The following is a 21447-nucleotide window of genomic DNA, read 5'->3' on the forward strand; positions in this document are numbered from 1 at the left end:
TGAAATAGGATTGGCCATTTGCTACTAATTGTTGGAGCTGATGATTTGGTTCATTGTTCATCTACATATAAAAGTTTCTATAATAAAAGTTAAGAATAGAAACAAATATAGTTTGTCAAGGAAAAGTAATCATGAATAGAATTAAGGACATTTATTTAAAGCCACAGGGTAAAAATACTTTTAAAGGTTGTTAGTCTTCTTGATCTGAGTTTATTTAGAGATAAACTTTGGACCATTAAAATTTGGACCCAAAGAATATAGAAGGGGGTAAGGTGCTTATTTTGCATGTAGATATGCTCCCCAGTACTACATAAGATTCCCTGAACAAAACAAGGATTAAGTTCTGAGCACCATTGGGTGTGGCCCCAAAATGAAAATAACTAAACATATTTTCTAGTTATCTTCTTTCATCTTAGTACAATACCAGTCTTTTTTCTTCTTGTTTTTTTTTTTTTCCCTACATTTTTAAATTTGCGGTGCTCAGGGGTTACTCCTGGCTATCTGCTCAGAAATAGCTCCTGGCAGGCACGGGGGACCATATGGGATGCCGGGATTCGAACCAACCACCTTTAGGTCCTGGATCAGCTGCTTGCAAGGCAAACGCAGCTGCGCTATCTCTCCAGCCCCTTGTTTTTATGTGTACATATAACCTCATAAAATATTCACTCATTTAGTAGTACATATTCACTTAGTAGGAGACCTAGAGATGAAGATGCCCATAGTAAAATATATGAAAAGAATGATTTGGGAGAAAGATTGGGATAGAAGTTAGGGGAATAATTTATTAGAAAAATCACTGAGGTTGCATTGGAGAGATAGTATAGCGGTAGGGTACTTGCTTTGTACTTGTTGACCCAGCTTCCATCTCCAGCAGTCTATATTGTGCCTCAAGCTTTGCCCATAGTGTTCCCTGAGCACAGAGCCAGGAATAAGTCCTAAGCACTGGCTTATGTGTAACATAAAAAATTCATTGAAAGATAGTATGGTAGGTAGAGTCTTGCCTTGCATGCAAGCTACCTGAGTTCTTTCCCATCACCCCAACCCCTACTATGAGTAAACCCTGAGCACTGCCATATGTAGCCCAAACCATATCCTGCAAATAAAGTAAGCTATTTAAAAAAAAATTAGGCTTGATCTTCAAGCCTGTGTCTTCCTTGGACATGTGTCCTACTTGCTTGTCTCTTAACTTGCTGCTTTTTCCACTCTGGAGAAGCTGTAAGTTCTTGTCTCTTGAACACTTATTTTCTTTCCTCTCACATCTTTTTATCTTGCTTTTAATTTACTAAAAAGTAAATTAAAAATTATTGATTGAAATATGAAAAATTAGTTAAAGTGCATTAGAAAAGGGAGAAAAGACCTATAGAGGTAGCACACAGAGGTATGGACTGAACTGGTGGCTCAGGTTTGATCCCAAGCACTTTATGGTTCCCTGAACAAGCCCTGAGCTACTCCACCTGCTACACTAGCTGTCATTTAAAAACCAAACAGGGGGGAAAAAATCTGCAGCAGTACTACATGGAAAGAACCAAGTCTTGATTTTTTTTAATTGGAGTCATTATATTGAGGAAGTAAAAGTTTAATCACTTTTAAAGAAGATATATGTAGTATATAAAATCAAAAAGTAGTAATATTAGTATTTTGTCCAGAAATCCAAATGCTACTTAAGAAGAAACCTTTAACAGATTCAAAAAGCAGAATAGGATAAGTTGAGAAGGAAGCAAAGACCAGGGAACAGAAATATTGCTGTATTTCTGAATGAGGTAAGACTTAGAGGTCAGAGAATAGTACAGTGAGTAGGGTGCTTACCTTGCATGCTGCCAACTCATATTCAATCCCCAACATCCCATATGGTACCCCGAGTACGCCAGGAGTGATTTCTGAGTGCAGAGTGAGGTGTAAGTCCTGAACACTGCTGGGTGGGCCATCCCTCCAAATCAACAAAACAATGAGGTAGGGCTTCGATTCACTGCCTACATATATACTGTTGTCCCAGTATCATTCTGGGGAAGAAGAATAATTTCAAAAACAGTCTCTTCACAATTAGTGCTTGATCTTTCTGGACTTTTCCTATGCTGCGATTACATTTTCATGTTGCTTACAGTTGCATGCCCTTCATTAGGCCAGACTCCCAAATAACTTGCTGAGCATTAGCTTTCTAAGTAAATTTGATATTGGGACTCTTTTGCTATCTTCCTTTTGAAGATTGTCGAGCCTGAATCTTGCATTTCCAATTCTCATATTTTAAAAGGCAGCTCAGATTTTTATAGAGATTATGTAAAATTCGTACATCAGTTTGTGTAGTATTGCCTCATACAAGTCTTTTAACCCATGAATGTGAGAGTCTTCCCATCAAAGTCCTCTTTCATTCTTTCATTGATGTTTTCTTTTATCGTTTCATTGTAAGGATCCTGTATTCCTTTGGTTATAATTTATCCCCAATAATACTTAATAATACTATTATAAGAGAAATTATTTTTAATATTTTTAAATTTTATTAAAAACAATTGGGGGGAAAGTTAGCAATACTCGGCACAACAATACTCAGTGTGACTGATAGTATTTTGTCCAGAAATCTAAATGCTACTTAAGAAGAAACCTTTAACAGATTCAAAGCAGAATAGGATACGTTGAGAAGGAAGCAAAGACCAGGGAACAGAAATATTGCTGTATTTCTGAATGAGGTAAGGCTTAGAGGTCAGAGAAGCAAGTCAGATAGTTCAGTGCTGGGGCCCAAGATGTGATACTTTAAGGCCTACAGCCGTGTGCTAAGGGAGGAGATGCATGTTGATGCAGTGCTATGGGTCAAACTCAGGGGAAGGTGTACTTTTTCCCTAAGTTAAAATTTTGCATTTGCATTTGCATATGCACATCTTCAGAGTGACAATTTGAAATTTGGGAGAAAAAAAGTAAATCTAAAGTTGAAAGAATAGCTAATATCTCATCTTAAGCCCAAATTGTATAGAAAAACACCAGTCCTAGTTATTTAGAGGAAGCCACTTGAAGGTTACAGTGTTTAACAATTAAATCTTTTTAAAATGTGACTTTTCAAAGGCAGCATTGTTTTTGTATTTGCTTTGTTTCATAATTATGTAGTTTTATAGTTACTCCTGATGACTTGGAAGTGAAGGTGATCTGCTTGCTTTGTCTCAGCAGCAATGCAGCAAGTGTTGGATAACCTTACGGACCTGCCCTCGTCAACAGGAGCAGAAGAAATCGACTTGATTTTTCTCAAAGGAATTATGGAGAATCCTATTGTCAAATCACTTGCTAAGGTATATTGTTGGTTTTTTTCTCTTTGATAAAGTACATTAGTTTTGAAAATTATGCTTGCAGAGATCTTTATAGCTATTGAGTTTTATAATTGGTTGATATTAGCCAGTAATAATACTTGTCAAATACTAAAATCGTATTATCATATATTCCTGCCTTTTCCATGCTACTTTAAATATAAGATGTATTGAATCTTACTTTGGTCATAAAACTTTCAAAGGAGGGGCTGTAGAAATACCATGGAGGTAAGGAGTTTGCCTTGCATGCAGAAGGATGGTGGTTTGAATCCCGGCATCCCATACAGCCCCTGAGCGCTGCCGGGTGTGACCCTCCCCCCACAAAAAAAGAAAACACTTTCAAAGGAAATCACAACTGCATGATAATATCCTAACAGGGCCAATGAGAAAGATACAGGTTGAATCTCTACAGCAACAGAAGATATTGATTTTCTTCTTTTACGTTAGACTAGACATGGTTTTCGTTTGCAGTCTTGGTTTTCTATATTTAGGAAGTCTCTCTTCTTGCATATCCTAGACATTTCAAGTTTGTTTCCTAGTAAATTGTACAGTAGCTTCCTTAACTCACGTATAAATATACTGTCCAAACATTTTTACTCAAGATTTATTTTGCTTGCACTCTTTCACCATAATCTTAGAAGCATCACTGAAGCCTAGCAACTTTACCTCACAATCTCCTTGCTCTTCACTCTTTAGCATCCCCCCAGAACTGGGCTGTCAAGACTGTACCCCTTCCCTTCCTTACCTTCAGCAGCCATTTTGTCATTCAGTTTGTTCTTCACTTTGTTCTGGAATATTAATTTCACCCCCTCCAGTTACCCTATTTTATCTACAACCTGTTTCTTGTTTTCTTCTAAGAGTCCTGAGAAATCATAGCTTTCCCAAAGTTTTCCAGTAATAAACTGGAAAGCATTGCCATTCATAATGCAGGAACTGCATTAAGTTCACAGACTTACTCATTTTAAGGTCCCCGGATCGACTTTGATCCCTCTGTTGAAACGGCTCTAATTATAGATCATACAGCTGGAAGCTTTATTTCAGCCATTCCTCATTGCAGTCCTTCCAAAGGTGATTAGGTATTCTTTTATTTTAATAAAAATACTCGAAATATAACTAGCTTTCAGACTCTAGCTTATTTTAAGTATCAAATACTGTACTGGATTGAGGTAAATCGCTTCAGAGTCTGTTGAAATAAGAAGGGATGTTGGAAGTTATATTAAAAGATTTATCTGAGCTAATAATATTACTTTTTTCTTTTAAAATAATTTTAATTGAATCACCATGGTAGTTGCAAAGTTGTTCATGATTGAGTTTCAGTCATACAATGTCCAGCATTCTTCACCAGTGCATATTTTCTGCCATCAGTGTACCTAAATTTCTTCCCACTTTCCCCCTTATCCTCTTGCTCTTGCAAGATACCCTTCTTTCTCTCTTCTCCTTTTCTCTTTTAAACAACATGGTTTGCAATATGATTACTAAAGAGGACATTCTACATATCATTTTATCTCCTTTCAGTACCCAATTCTTTTCCAGAATGATTATTTCCAACTATCATTGTTATAGTGGTCTCTTCTCTATCCTAACTGCACTCTCATGTTCTTTGTAGTATGTTTCCTACCATGGACTAATCTGCCTGACCTTCATCTCTATTGTCTTTGGGTATTGTTACCATACTATGTTTTGTATGTCCAACAAACGAATGTGATCATAATGATGCATTTTCATTTCATCTTTACTCTTGATGTCAACTACTGCTTGTACATCTACTAATTCAGATCAATATTAATCTATTAATAGATCAATAAGAATTTATAATAATTAATTAATAATTTTATTATTGATTAATATATTTATAATAATTTATATTTATATTAATCTATTAGTAACATAGCTTTGATAGGGCTTAGAAGCTAGATAAAATGTTTAAATTTTTATAACATGCTTATAGCTTACATTAAGCTTAAAAATAATCATACCCTATTGTCTGTGGTGATCTACAAACTGAGGGGCCTTAACAGTAGTACAGTTAGCTGGTAGGGTGTTTGACTTGTACACAGCAGACCTGGGTTCTATCTCAAGTCCCCCTATAGTTCCATGAGCCCACCAGGAGTACAGAGCCAGTAGTAACCCCCAAAGCATCGCAGGGTGTGCCCCCAAACCAAGCAATTTACTAATTGAAAACTCAGACTCTGAGTCAAAAGATTATTCACTTCAAGTCACTTCATTTATGACAGTTGAGGTCTAGACCAGGTTATTTTTAGTTTGGGTGTGTATATGTGTCTGTGTCTGTGTGTGTGTATGTGTGTTCGTTCAAACAGAGTAAATATGAGAGAGAGGGAGTAGAGGAAAACTTCTTTCAAAACTAAAATGTGCAGCAGAAAAGGTCTGAACAGCACAGTGGCAGAAGCTGAGGAAAGCAAGGATAATGTGTAGAAAGCCGTCAAAAGAAGAAAAAATTAATAAATGAAGAAAACAAAAGATCGATGGGACAGCTTCAGAAGTAATTACATTGGCACAGTACAGCAAGGGGTGCACTTGCAGTGTACATGGCTGACTGGGTTCTGTCCCCAGCATCCCATAGAGTCCCACAAGGTTCATCAAGAGTAAATTCTGAACACTGGGCCAGAAGTAAACCCAGGTCATCAGAGTATGGGCAAAAACAAAACAAAAACAACAACAACACAAAAAAAACAATAACTTTAAAACAGAAAAAGAAAATTATCTATATTCTCTGTTGTTTCTCCTTACTGTGACTCTTATTTATGATATTTGTGAAATATTTAGTGAGCCTAACAGTGTTCTAAAAAGAAACAAAACTAGTGTTATTTTGATCTTTGGTTGGAAGACTAAAGGCAAGATTGTCACTTCTCTTTCTCATCATTGTCTTCTTGTCATTTCTAGATTCACTTTAGATCTATCTCACATTTCTGTTAAGAAAAGATTTTTAGTTGATCATCTGGCTTTATTGGACTGTGTGTGCTCTGTCACACACAAAAAGAAAACCCCTTAAGTTCAGAAAGAACCTTCTCTTACTCTGAAGTTTATTTTTCTAAGTGTTGGTGAGAAGGGTTCTAGAACTCTAGACATGCAGATGCCAGAGAGATAGAACAATCTGTAGGGCATTTACCTTGCACACAGCCAACCTCTATGCATAGTTCCCCAAGCACCATCAGAAGTAATGCCTGACATACAGAGCCAAGAGTAACTTCTGAGCATCATAGGGTATGATCCCAAAATGAACAATAAAACAACTAGATATTCAAGATGGCTAGGCCATCTTGTATCAACTCTAAATATTCTATAAAGCTAGTCACTTATTACAGGCAAAATATATTTTATTCATTTATGTTAGCTTTCTGATAACATCTTTTAAAAAAGAAATGACTCATTTATTCAAATAGCATACAATTCATTTGTTCTTCTGGTTCATTTAAAATGTTTCCTTTGTTTTTGTTATGTATGATTAGTTAAATTCAGTTTGGTATGTGTCTCTTGAAAGTTATTAAGTAAATTGTAATTTTTTATCTCTTTTTCTTTTTTATTTAAACTTTATTTAAATACAGTGGCTTACAAAGTTGCTTATAATACAGTTGATTCTGGCAGTCAGTGTTCCAATACCAATATTGCAATGAGTGTAATTAATATTCCCTCCATCATTGTCCCCAGTTTCCCATCCACACCCAAGCCTGCCCCCTTGGCAGGCACAAAATAATTTATTTTTATTGCTTGTTACAGCTAAATGACTCATGGGATTATTGAAAAACACTTCGTAAAAGAAAATTTGTGAAAATTTGTGTACCTCAGAACGTGGTCATTAAGTCATTGTCTAAGGGTTTCTAAGTTGTGAGTTAAGCCTTCTGTGTTACTGGTTTTTTATTTATTGAGCTTAGATGGCTTCCATTGTAACTTTACTATAAACAGAAGTGCTAGCCTCTTTGATAGTTGTTTAATAATATAGAACTGCATTTGCTTTTTTTGAGAAATTAATACTGATTTTTTTTTAACTCAACTAGATTTTGTGTTCCAGAAGTTCCAAAAATAATGTTTTATTTTCAAATGGGAATTCAGTTAATTCTTAGTTTCTTATGCATAGCAATTTCTTTTTCAGTTTTCTGGAGATAGATAGACTTTAGCTTTCTTCAAGTTTAAAGTGTTCAGCATAGTTGTCTTACATATAATGTGAAATAATTTAATTGTTAATTATTTATTTTAATAAAGCACAAAAAGCACACCTGGTATTTAAGTCTAGGCTAGAAAGTCACTAAGGAAATGCTTTAGGATACTGAATATAATATGTCTTTAAATTGTTAGCTATCTATTCTGGGACCGGAGTGGTGGTGCTAGCCTAGGACAGACCTCAATTCGATCTCCGGTGTCCCATATGGTCCCTTAAGCCAGGAGCTATTTCTCTGAGTGCATAGCTAGGAGTAAACCCTGAATGTCACTGGGTGTGGCCCCAAACGTGAGAAAACAAATAAATGAAAATAAATCTCTGCTATCTATTCAGATTTTTTATAATGTAGCTATAAAGGTTTTTCGTGACCTCTTTAGGATAGGAATAAAGGCCAGATTTATTCTATTGTCTTAGATCTATATATTACAAATTACAATTTTTCCTAATTAAATTTTGTTTTAGTGAATCAAACTAAGTTTTGTTTCAGTGAATCAAACTTTAAATTTTCTTTATAAAAACAAGACAAATTGAGAAATCCAGTCAGATGATGTGAAACATTGTTATTACTTATTAATATATAGTTATCTTTCAGGCTCATGAGCGGCTAGAAGATTCAAAATTAGAAGCGGTCAGTGACAATAACTTGGAATTAGTTAATGAAATTCTTGAAGATATCACTCCTCTAATGAATGTGGATGAAAATGTGGCAGAACTGGTTGGTATACTCAAGGAACCTCACTTCCAGGTATAATTTTCCTGTCACTGTTTTCCCAAGTTCCTTGTATTCGCAAAATACAAGTTAGAAGTTCAGTTTCTGTTTAAGATGGTGTTTAAGATTAGCATCTTATTTCATAAATATGCAAATTTCAGCCTTCTTATTTTAGCACCATGATATGCTGAGATAAGTACTTAACTAATTTACACTACATAAATATACAGCTTCCACCACAGAAATAAACTGGAATGGACTTTTCTTTGATAATCAAAATTGATTATTTGTTTAACCACCCCAGACCACCTGCTCTCACCATACCAATGGATTTTTCTTCATTATCAACACTGTTCTCTGTCTTTCTATTGACAGCAGTGCACATTTTCAAGGTCACTTCGAAAACTGGGGTGCAGTTGATGATTTTAGAATGAGAGATATTGGAAAGATATCAGTTTCTATAACCTATTTCTTAATTTACAAAAATAAATTTAATCAATGATTTTTATCATTTAATCAGTGATATGTATTAATGAAGAACTCATAGTTAAGGAACATTCAGTTTCGGGAAGTGGGAAAGCTTTTAATAACAAAGGTCATTCTGGGTGATGTATAAGAAAACTATAGTAATCGCAGCGAATAAGAACTCTAGAAATAAATTCACATGTGCATGGCAACTTGATTTATGACAGAAAGATTTGTATTTTAATGGAGATTAAATTATTTAATATATTTTCCTGGGACAGAATTAAAGTTCTTGTATCCTGGGCACTATTTCTTTTGAGGTGCAGAAGCTTCTCAGTTTAATGTATTCCCATCTGTTGATCTCTGCTTCCACTGTTTGGAAAGTGCAGTTTCCTCCTTGAAGATGCCTTTAGTCTCAACATCATGGAGTGTTTTACCTATGTCATGTTCTATATACCTTATGGTATCAGGTCTGATATTAAGGTCTTTAATCCATTTGGATTTTACCTTCGTACTTGATGTTAACTGGGGGTCTATGTTTGCTTTTTTGCAAGTGGCTAACCAGTTCTGCCAGCACCACTTGTTGAAGAGGTTTTCCCTGCTCCACTTAGGATTTCTTGCTCCCTTGTCAAAAATTAGGTGATTGTATGTCCTCCCCTACGTCCTGCATGTATTCGAGACAGGCATTCTACTTCTCTCACTCATTACCATTGTCATGATAGTTGTTAGTGTAGTTATTTCTCTAACTTCACTCACCACTCTTTGTGATGTGCTTCATATCATGAGCCAGTCCTTCCAGTCCTCACCTCTATTGTTTATGGGTATTATTACAATAATATTTTTTTCTTAAAACCCATAGATGAGTGAGATTATTCTATATCTATTTCTCTCCCTTTGATTGATTTCACTCAGCATAATAGTTATCCATGTCCATCCATGTATAGGAAAATGTTATGACTTCATCTCTCCTGAAGGCTGCATAATACTCCATTGTGTATATGTACCACATTTTCTTTAGCTGCTCATTTGTTCTTGGTCTTATTTCTTGGGCTCATCTGTTCTGGGTTGTTTCCATATTGTGGCTTTTGTAAATAGTGCTGCAATGAATATATGTGTGAGGAAGGCATTTTTGTGTTCTGTTTTTGTGTTTCTAGAGTATATCCCTAGGAGTGGTATAGCTGGATCATATGGGAGCTTAGTTTCCAGTTTTTTTGAGGAATCTCCATACTGTTTTCCATAAAGGCTGAACAAGATGCATTCCCACCAGCAGTGAATGAGAGTTTCTTTCTCCCCAAATCCCCACCAGCATAAATTGTTCTTGTTCTTTGTGATGCATGCCAGTCTCTATGGCATGAAATGGTACCTCATTATTGTTTTGATTTGCATCTCCCTGATGATTAGTGATGTGGAACATTTTTTCATGTGCCTTTTGGCCATTTGTATTTTTTCATTGAGAAAGTGTCTATTCATTTCTTTTCCCCATTTTTTGATGGGGTTAAATGTTTTTTTTGTGTGTGTGTAAAGTTCTGCCAGTAACTTGTATATATTAGCTATTATCCCCTTATCTAATGAGTTTTGGGTGAATAGTTTCTCCCATTTTGTGGGTGGCTTTTGTATACTAGTTATTATATCCTTTGAGGTGCAGAAGCTTCTCAGCTTGATATAGTCCTATCTGTTTATTTATGATTTCAATTGATTGGAGAGTGCTATTTCCACCTTGAAGTTGTCTTTAATCTCAATGTCACGGAGTATTTTACTTAAATGTTGTTCGATATACCTTATGGTTTTGGGTCTGATATCAAGGTCTTTAATCCATTTGTATTTGATCTTTGTGCATGGTATTAGCTGGAGGTCTGAGTTCACTTTTTTTCATGTGGCTGACCAGTTGTCCCAACAACACTTATTGAAGAGGCTTTCCTTGCTCTATTTTGCGTTTGTTGTCTCTTTATTAAAGGTTAATTGATTGTATGTCTGGGGGATATGTTCCAAATACTCAAGTTTATTCCATTCGTCTGAGGGTCTGTCTTTATTCCAATACATGCTGTTTTAATGACTATTGCTTTAGAATACAATTTAAAGTTTGGAAAAGTGATGCCTCCCATCTTCTTTTTCCTAAGTGTTGCTCTAGCTCAGTGATGGCTAACCTTTTTGAGCCCGAGTGCCCAAACTGCCGCACAAAACCAAAGAATTTCTTCACCAGTGCCAGCATGTCAATTAAAACTTAATAACAAAATTTTAGTACCTAAAAACTATGCAGCACTATGTTGAATAGGACTAGTGAGAAGGGGCAGCCTTGTCTTATACCAGATTTTAGAGGAAAGTCTTATAGTTTATCTCCATTGAGAATAATATTTGCCTTTGGCTTGTGGTAGATGGCCTTAACTATATTGAGAAAAGTTTCTTTCATTCCCTCTTGAGAGTTTTTTTTTTTTTTATTATGAATGGATGTTGGATCTTATTGAATGCTTTGTCTGCATCTATTGATGTGATCATATGGTTTTTATTTTTTCTTTTGTTGATATGGTGTATTATGTTGATTGATTTACATATATTAAACTATCCTTGCATTTCTGGAATGAAGCCTACTTGGTTGTGGTGTATGACCTTCTTGATGAAGCGTTGGATTCTGTTTGCCAGGATTTTGTTGAGTATCTTTGTATCTGTGTTTATCAAGGATATTTTCTCTAGTTTTTTTGTTTTGATTTGATTTTTTTGGAGGGGGCAGCATACTGTCTGATTTGGTATCAGGGTGATGTTAGCTTCAGAAAAACTATTTGAGAGTGTCCCTATTTCTTCAATTTCATGAAAGAGCCTGAAAAGGATTGATGTAACTCCACTCTGGATTTAGGTGTTCCTACCTGAGACCCTCCCATTATTTAATGCTATAGATTGGTAGTAGTTTCTCTTGAAAGGTTTGAAATAATTTGTTGGTGAATCCATCTGGACAGGGGCTTTTGTTTTGGGGAAGATTTTTGATTACCATTTTAATTTCTAAACAGATGGGTCTGTTTAGATATGCTAGATCATACTGATTCAAACCTGAAGATTATAAAGTTCAAGAATTTATCCATTTCTTTCAGGTTCTCATGTTTCGTGGCATAGAGTTTCTCAAGGTAGTCTCTGATTACCCTTTGAATCTCTGCAGTATCTGTAATGATCTCCCCCTTTTCATTTCTTGTCCAGATAATTAAGCTTCTTTCTCTCCCTTTTTGTGAGTTTTGTTAGTGGTTTATCAATCTTGTTTACTTTTTCATAGAACCAGCTTTTGCTTTTGTTCATCTTTCAGATTGTTTCTTGGATTTCCATTTCACTGATTTCTGCTCTAAGCTTTATTATTTTCTTCTGCTACCTACTTTTGGTTCCTTTTTGATTATTTTCTAATTTTACAAGGTGCATCATAAGTTACTTATGTACACCCCTTCTTCCTCCTGACTTGTGCTTGCATAGCTATAAATCTTCCTCTTAGTAGTGCCTTCTCTATGTCCCACAAATTCCGATAATTTATATCTTCATTTTCATTTGTTTCCAGGAATCTTTTGATTTCCTCTTTGATTTCATCTCTGACCCCCTGGTTGTTCAGTCATGCCTGAGCTGTTTAATTTCCAGGTGTTGAAGTTTTTCTTCTGTGTTCCTTTGTAATTCACTTCTAATTTTATTGCCTTGTGATCTGAGATGGCAATCTGTACAATTTCTGTCATCTTAATTTTATGGAGGCATGTTTTATGGACCAGCATGTGGCCTATCCTGGAGAATGTCCCATGTGCATTGAAGAAGAATGTGTATCTAGTTTTCTGGGGATTGAGTGCCCTATTTATATCTACTAGACCGGTTTTTTTCTATTTCTCCTTTCAGAGCTAGTATATTCTTTTTTGTGAGTGTGTTTTTGTTTCTTTGGGGTTTTTTTTTTTTGTTTTTGGTGACGCTCAGAGGTTACTCCTGGCTATATGCTCAGAAATTGTTCTTGGCTTGGAGGGACTATATGAGACGCAGGGGGATCGAACTGCGGTCCGTTCTAGGCTACTGCTTGCAAGGCAGCCATCTTACCTCTAACGCCACCTCTCTGGCTCAAGAGCAAGTATATTCTTGTTGGGGTTCAGCCTGGTTGACCTATCAAGGTATGACAGGGCAGTGTTGAGGTCTCCCACTGTTACTGTATTAATATTAATGTATTCTTTCAGGTTTGTCAACAATTGTATGAAGTATTTTGCTGGTTACTTATTGGATGCATGTATGTTTAGGAGTGAGATTTCTTCCCGTTTTACATATCCCTTGATTTTTTTTTTTTAATTTATTTTTTTTTAATTTTTTTTTTTTATTTAAACACCTTGATTACATACATGATTGTGTTTGGGTTTCAGTCATAAAAGGAACACCACCCATCACCAGTGCAACATTCCCATCACCCAAGTCCCAAATCTCCCTCCTCCCCACCCATTTTTTATGAAATGTTCATCTTTGTTCCTTATAACTTTTCTAAGTCTAAAGTTTGTGTCATCTGATAGTAATATGGCCACTTCAAGTTTTTTTTTTGGAGGGTTTTTTTTTTTTGGTTTTTGCTTTTAGGGTCACACCTGGCAGCGCTCAGGGGCTACTTCTGACTCTATGCTCAGAAATCGCTCCTGGCAGTCTCAGGGACCATATGGGACACCGGGATTCGAACCACCATCCTTCTGCATGCAAGGCAAACACCCTACCTCCATATTATCTCTCCGGCCCCAACCACTTCAGCTTTTTTAATGGAGTAGTTTGCTTGGATGATTGACCTCCAACCTTTGATTTTGAGTCTATGTTTGTTCTGACTATCCAGATGTGTTTCTTTTAGGTAGCAGAGATTTGGATTCAGCTTTTTTTATCCATTTTGCTGCTGTGTGTCTCTTAACTGGTGCATTTATTCCATTGATGGTAAGAGATAATTGTCCTGGGATTTAGTGTCATCTTTGTGTAGAAGTTTTATATGTCTGTTGGTCTGTCTTGTCTTAAAGAAGACCTTTCCGCTTTTCTTTAAGACTGATTTTGAGTCTGTAAAGTTTCTGAGCTGTTGTTTATCGATGAAGATATGTATACTTCTTTTCAACCTGAAAGTGATTCTGGCTGGGTGCAGTATTCTAGGTGATGCATTCCTTTTGTTGAGTTTTGTCACTAAATCCCACCACTGCCTTCTGGCCTTGAGGATTTTTTTGTAACAGATCTGCTGTAAATCTTAAGGGTGCTCCTTTGAATGTAATTTCCCTTTTTGATCTTGCTGTTTTCAGTATTCTATTCCTATCTGTGGGATTTGTCATCGTAACTAGGATGTGGTATGGGTGCTTTTCTTGGGTCTTCTTAGCTGGTATTCTTTGAGTATGCAGAATTTGGTTGCATACAATCTCATTTATTCTTTTTTTTTTTTTTTTTTTTTTTTGTGGTTTTTTGGGTCACACCCGGCAGTGCTCAGAGGTTATTCCTGGCTCCAGGCTCAGAAATTGCTCCTGGCAGGCACCGGGGACCATATGGGGCGCCAGGATTCAAACCGATGACCTCATGCATGAAAGGCAAACGCCTTACCTCCATGCTATCTCTCCGGCCCCATCATTTATTCTTTAATGGCACTTGGATTATTCCTCTATTTGATTATTGAAAGTAATGTTATATAAACATTGGAGTGCATGTATATCTGAGTTTGTGTTTTTTACATTATTTGGGTTAATACTCAGAGGTGGAATAGTGTATTTCCCATTATTGGAATAAGAATGAATAATATTGGAACTGTACATCTCTGTTTTCAGTGTGGGGAGCATATTTGGTGATTTATTTAATTTGGGGTAGCATGTCCACAATGGTTTCCATGGTGATTACATCCATTTACATTCCCATTGACAGTACAGGAGGCTTCTCTTTTCTTTGAACTTATAATGTAGAAAAGAACATCTCTTCAATAAATGGTGTTAAGGAAACTGGGGAGCCACATGCAAAAGAATGAAACTAGATAAAACTTACTTAGACATAAAAATCAATTTAAAATGTTTTAAAAGACAAGATACATAGAGGAAACTATTGGCTCATTTACATTGAATCCAGAGTTATTCTGGAATTTTATTTCACCAGTAAGTAACACAAAAGCAAAAATTAGCAAATGAAGTCCTATCTGCTAAAAAATGTATGTAAAGTGAAGGAAACCTTTAGAGAAATGAAAAGGTAGCAAATGCAAAGGGAGAATAAAATGCAACTCACAAATTCAATAAGAGACTATTCTCTTAAATGTTCTGAAATTCTCATAGGTCAACAAAGACTGCAACAGCCGACTAGCTTTAAAATGGGCGGATGGGGCTGGAAAGAGAGTACAATGGGTAAGGCACTCATCGAGCATATGACTGACTCAGGTTTGATCCCCAGCACCAATTCTGGTTGTACTGCCTGATTGGCTCCAAAATAAAACAAATATACGCAAAAATGGACAGAAATTCTAAGTCAATACTTCTTCCAAAGAAGCTATGCAGATGGCCAGTAGTCACATGAAATTATCTCTTACCATTCAGAAAATGCAAATCCAAACCACAAGGACATATCATCTCATATCTTTGAGAAGGGCCCCTTGGTTTTTTCTCAGAAACAGCATCGCATCACTCGCTAACAATATTACTGCAAAATATGAAACTTCTCAGTGAGATCAAGGTTCGTACATAAATCAGTATCATAGGTGTGAATCAGACATCAGTCTCTCTGTATACTGCAGTCGATTACGACTTATAAAGGCACATTAAGATACTGGGACTTAATTCTGAGAGCAGTAAGTACTCATCCTTGAGTATGGATGAGGTGAGACATTCAAAAAACAGAAGTCCGTGCCTGTGCAGGAGGGAAGGAAAAAGGGGGGAAAAAAGCAAAAAGCACAAAACAATTTTTCTTATTTATCTAGTCTTTATTGATTTCTTTGTTTTGGTGTAGATATTGAAGTTGTTGTCTCCATTTATATTTGTTTTTTTCTTTTCTTTTCTTCCTTTATGTGCTCTGCCATGTTTTATTTATCTCAAGACCATGGCTGTTATGTGGTGCTTATCTTTATTGTTGGAGTGTTCACTGGATATTTTATTTGACACCTCTTTCTGTACTGTTGTGGTGTTTCACCTTCTTTTTCCCCTTCGTCTCTCCAACCTAGGATGAGAGCCTCCAGAAGGACTACGCCCATTTTTGGCGTATTTGATTTTTTTCCCCAGTTTATTACTTTTCTCTTCTTCAAACAAAACCACATAACTTGAACTATCTAGTCCCGCCTCCCAATTAGAGTGGGAAATAAGGCAGGTACCAAAACCAAACAGGGGTAGGACCACTAAGTAGTAAGCTAGGCACAGAGGGAACCACTTATTCTGGCAGCCCCGAGGGTGAGGGAGGAGGATATGGGAGGTAGGATGGCAATGGAGATGGAGGGAGGGCAATTCAGTGATGGGAATTCCCCTGATTTTATGTTAATATGTACCAAAAATATTATTGTCAATGATATGTAAGCCACTATGATTAAAATAATGTATCTCTATCTGATGTAGTATACATCAAGCACTTCCTTTTTTCCTTTCAAAATACAATACAACTACAGGGGCCAGAGAGATAGCATGGAGATGACCTTGCATGCAGAAGGACGATGGTTCGAATCCCAGCATCCCATATGAACCTGCCAAGAGCAATTTCTGAGCATAGAGCCAGGAGTAGCCCCTGAGCACTGCTGGGTGTGACACCCCCTCAAAAAAATACTAAACAACTAATTTATGCATATGGACATTTATTGGAGGTTTGCTTGTGGTACCAACTTGGACTCTTCCTCGTTGCATAAGATTTTGACTTACAGAGGAACTGTGTTGTTCTCATCCATTTCTCTATACCAGGTCCTACTCCTTGTATTGATCTGGTTGCTTTCAACACTGTTCTTTAGTTTACTTTCAATTTCTCGTAAACAAAAAGGTTGAAATAGGATGTGTCCTAAGCACTACACATACACTGCACCAGAATCTGTATTACACTGATTGGCCCACGGCTGTTAGTGTTCACATAGATATCCATGTTTTAAAATACCCTCTCTCTAAAGAAAAAATACAGTTCACTTTTATTATGACATAGAAATGCCAGGCACCTCCTGATGAAGACAAATAACCCCTGCCTGAGTCCATTTATTGCCAATTGCACAGTAACATTTTTCAAATTCTTTCATTCTGCATTTAATAACTGATACTCTCATATAGAACATTTCTTTCATTAACTGGCCCTTTTTCAGTTGCCTTATAATTTAGTTACCTTCTAAAAAGTCAGGAAAACAGTTGATCTTTCCCATTGTCAATGTTAAGAGTAAAGACTTAGTTAAAATAGTCTCAGGCTGAAGAAGTAGTTCTGTGTTCAGAAGTCGAGTCAAATCTCTGGCATGGCATAATGCCTTCCTCTACAAGCATCAATAGGGATAACCCTGAAGGAATGACTTGGGAGGTGGCCCTGATAGTACCTGGCACCAAAGTTCACACATAGCACCACTTCCCTACACCCTGGCACTGATCTGCCATACCCTGATATTGGGTCAAATGTCACCAGAAATGGTCTCAACTCCTCAAATACTGCTGGGATGCTCCTGTCTCACCCCCCATAGTAATCACAAATGGTAACATGGGTTTTTTTTATTCCTTTAGTTTATTAAATACTATGGTGTTCTTAGGAATTTTTAGGATTTAATATGATCCAGCCTTAATTACAGTCCCTTTTACAAGCCTTAATTATTAACAATTTATAGTGTATTTGGTCTGTGATGGGATATTTTTTACTATATAAGTCTGAGACTCATGACCAGATTCTGGACCAGAGATATACAACTAGAGTTTTCAATGTGTGAGTTTTTTAAGGAGAGGAGCAGATAATACCGACTAAGAAAAATTCAGTTTAAAACAAGACAGGTTAAAAAAAAAAAAAGAAAAACAAGACAGGTTAGAAATTTGAATAGTATTTATATTAATTTATTACATATGGAGTTGTGAATTTTCTTCTTGAAATTTTACTTCAATTGATAGATATTTTTATAATGGCCAAGTAAGGTGATAAGTTAGTTGATCACTTATATTCTGAACCTGTTAGCATTCCTTATTTCTGTTTTAGTTTATTTTGTATTTCATTCAGTTAAAACAAACAAAAAAGAAAGGTGTTTTATTTTTAGTTTTATTTGTAGTAAAATGTGTAGAGTTTCTTTTTTTTTTTTTTTTTTTTTTTTGTGGTTTTTGGGTCACACCTGCAGTGCTCAGGGGTTTTTCCTGGCTCCGTGCTCAGAAATTGCTCCTGGCAGGCACAGGGGACCATATAGGATGCCGGGATTCGAACCGATGACCTTCTGCATGAAAGGTAAACGCCTTACCTCCATGCTATCTCTCCGGCCCCAGAATTTCATATTTTAAATAAAAAAGCACAAAGATTTAAGAAATTGATAGTAAACTAACATTATAGAATGTATATAGCATTCTATTGTAAACATAGATAGTGAAAGATAATAGCTGGATCGGTGGCACAAGCAGTAAAGCATCTGCCTTGCCCACGATAGCCTAGGATCGACTGCAGTTTGATCCCCCTGCGTCCCATATTGTCCCCCCAAGCCAGGAGCAATTTCTGAACACATAGCCAGGAGTAACCCCTGAGCATCACTGGGTGCGGCCCAACCCCTCAAAAAAGATAATATAAGTATTATTGACTTATTTTCCCACTCAGTAGATCTTTTATAGATTTTAACCTTTATAATACCATAAAATTTTCTAACACTGGTAAAAGATGTTGATATTTATCCCCCTTTCTGGAAAATTTTAATGGGATGCCTTGGGGGTTGCCACAGAAGGCTACTTCCACAGTTACTGGGCAGTATCATCTAGATAGTTCAATGCTCATGTTCAGCTTTATTATGGTAGGTGGGTGGGTGGGTATTGCTGACTATAATAACTTGGAAGCCTATGCATGCAAGATATGGTCCTAAACACTGAGAAATCTCCCTGGCCCTTGAACATTTTTTAAAAGATATTTTTGTATGTGTAAAAATGTAATTTGTTGATAATTTGGGGACAAAACTTAGGATCACTGTCAATTGAGTTTGTATGATAATAGGAATGTAAATATTAAATATTGATGATGGTGACACATTAAGAAAATGAAATCCAATGCTTACATTGTATTATACTTGAAAATATAGATTTAGTTCTTAAAGATTTGATTTAATTTGATTTAACTACATAGAAATTTAATAATATATATCTTCAGATATATCAAGTGAAACTTGATCTCTGATACTATATACTATACTTAAAATGGGCTAAAGACTTCCTTTTGACTCCAAACCATTCAATACAAAGAAGAAAATGTAGATGTCTATTGCATTCCATGACTAAAGATGTATTTGTAGGCTCAATTTCAGTAGCAAGGGAAACAAAAGCAGTAAACAGATAAGACTGTATAAAATTAAAGAGCTTTTACAATAGCCAAAATAAATAAATAAATAAATAAATGAGCAAAAGCCCTACCAGAATTATAATGGTAACCTAGCAATTAGGAGAAAACATTTGCACATTCATAAATTTCACAAGGGATTGATATCCAGAATATGTTTATGTATGTATATGTAATTTTTATAAAAAACTTACATAACTCAACAACAAAGGAACAAGCAACCCAACCAAAAAATGGGCAAAGCTATGGGAAGATAAAAAGTCCCTGTGGGAAGAATAGAATGCTCTGGGAAGAGAAGAGAGCATTCTGGGTAGAAGATGAAGGCTATATTGCTGAGGAGCAGGTACCTGGAAATAGGCACTAGAATGCCAATGAAGGGCAACAATCACCAACCTTCTCCAATACCATGGCATGAGCATAGGAAGCTCTAAGGTTATGCTTGTCAGAGTACTTTATTGGGGCTTAGCTTCAGAGCAACCCCATGTGCTGGATAAAATATGTGTTTGTTTGTCTCCTTGACTCAAAAGATCTAATAAAATCCTAAGGAGAGTAAAAGAAATGGGCAAAAGACAAGAATATAATTCTCCAGAGAAGAAATAGAGTATTATCACTTATATTAGGAAACAAATCAATTCACTATGATACTTTATCTTATTCCTGTGAGGTTGGTCTACATTAAAAAGATTGAACACGTTGAGCATCACTGGATCTCTCTCTCTCTCTCTCCCCCCCTCTCTCTCTCCCTGAAAGAGAGAGAGGGGGGGAGAGAGAGAGAGAGTGAGAAAGAGAGAGAGAGAGAGAAACAAAACCTAAAAGAAGATTAGTAACAACAAATGTTGGTAAAGGATGTGGAAAAAAGGGAATCCTTTGTACACTGTTGATGGGAATGCAAATTCATACAGCCTTTATGGAAAATGGTATGGTGATTCCTTCAATTAAAAACAAATACTATATGACCTTGTGATGCCTTTAATAGACATATCAAAGAATATGAAAGTACCCACTTGATATTTGCATCTCTATGTTTATAATAAATAATTATTTACCACAACAGCAACATATCAACTGGCCATAGACAGATGATTATTGTATTATATACAACACATATATATATATATATATATATATATATATATATATATATATATATATATATACTCAATGAAATTACTACTCTTCCACATAACAGGTAAAATCATGCTGTTTGAAACAAAATTAATTTAACTTGAGCTAATTATGCCTAGTGAAATAAGGAAATGAAAAAAATTGATTCACTCATATTGTAGAGTGTAAATAAAGCAAATAGCAGAAAACAAAACCAGTGAAAAACTGGCTACATGAGGGAAAAGGAGAGGGGGCAATGGATGGCTAGTGGGGTCTTTGTGGTGCTTAAATGGCACTGGAACTTTGGTGGTTTATATGACATAAAGATGTAAGCTTTACTAGACCTTAACATATTTAATGTTATAAACTAGTAATAAAAAGAAAAAAATGTATGCCTTAGAAAGCTTTAATGTTGAATTGCCATAATGACAGTTATTTTTTATAATAACATATTCTATCAGTTATTACTAACTATAGATTGTTTGAATTCTATAGTCCCTCCTGGAAGCTCATGACATTGTGGCGTCCAAGTGTTATGATTCACCTCCATCAAGCCCAGAAATAAATAATGCTTCTATCAATAATCAGTTACTACCTGTAGATGCCATTCGTATTCTTGGTATTCACAAAAGAGCTGGAGAACCACTGGTGAGTAGATAAATCAGTGCCCACTTAAAATTGAAATCTGACATACTTGGGACTTAGTCTTATTTTTTCATAATTTGTTTCATTATTAACATTTGTTTTTAACTTCATGACTTACAATGCATTATCAGTATCTTTGGCTTATGTATAAGTACACAGCGGACACCATCTCAGACTGATGTAGCCCCAATTAAAAATCCAAACTAAGAGGCAAAAGTTTGAATTTAAATTTTCAAAAAATATCTACTCGACTTTCCTCCATATCCTTTGAAGAAATCAACTTAGTTTGCCTGCTAATGATGATGTCATTAGAAGTTATTGAAAAATAGTGAAACCATCGTAGATCATCTTGATAATAGTGATGTTTACAACACTGTTGAGGTTTTTATTTCTGGATCTTGACTATATTTGGAAAAAGAAAAAAAAGAGAGAGAGAAAAGTCAGACCATCAAAGCACACATTGAGCTCTTCTTGCTCTCTTGAACTTCCTGTTATGTGTAGAAAGGGATCCTGATAGATGAGTCATTTTAAAGGTTAATGCTGTGCAGATTTTTGAATGGTTTCTCTTTGTTTAAATTTTTTGTTTGCTTGGGGGACCTGAGCACTTCTAGTGGTGCTTGGAGTTTACTCCT

The 21447-nt window shown here is 35.9% G+C and overlaps 1 protein-coding gene and 1 long non-coding RNA gene across 3 annotated transcripts in view; one reads left to right on the forward strand and one right to left on the reverse strand.

Annotated features, from left to right (window-relative positions):
• LOC126020055 (uncharacterized) overlaps positions 1 to 21447 on the reverse strand; it is a 1004964-nt gene that overhangs the window by 615647 nt on the left and 367870 nt on the right. The window lies entirely within an intron of this gene.
• PALS2 (protein associated with LIN7 2, MAGUK p55 family member) overlaps positions 1 to 21447 on the forward strand; it is a 110544-nt gene that overhangs the window by 48142 nt on the left and 40955 nt on the right. For both annotated transcript variants that reach the window (XM_049781445.1, XM_049781446.1), the window contains exons 2-4: positions 3154 to 3272; positions 8054 to 8206; positions 20666 to 20818. In XM_049781445.1, coding sequence (XP_049637402.1) covers positions 3156 to 3272; positions 8054 to 8206; positions 20666 to 20818 — 423 coding nt within the window. In that variant the 5' untranslated portion in view covers positions 3154 to 3155. The remainder of the gene's footprint in view (positions 1 to 3153; positions 3273 to 8053; positions 8207 to 20665; positions 20819 to 21447) is intronic.

Source organism: Suncus etruscus, chromosome 10 (genome assembly GCF_024139225.1).
Source record: "Suncus etruscus isolate mSunEtr1 chromosome 10, mSunEtr1.pri.cur, whole genome shotgun sequence".
NCBI classification, from domain to species: domain Eukaryota; kingdom Metazoa; phylum Chordata; class Mammalia; order Eulipotyphla; family Soricidae; genus Suncus; species Suncus etruscus.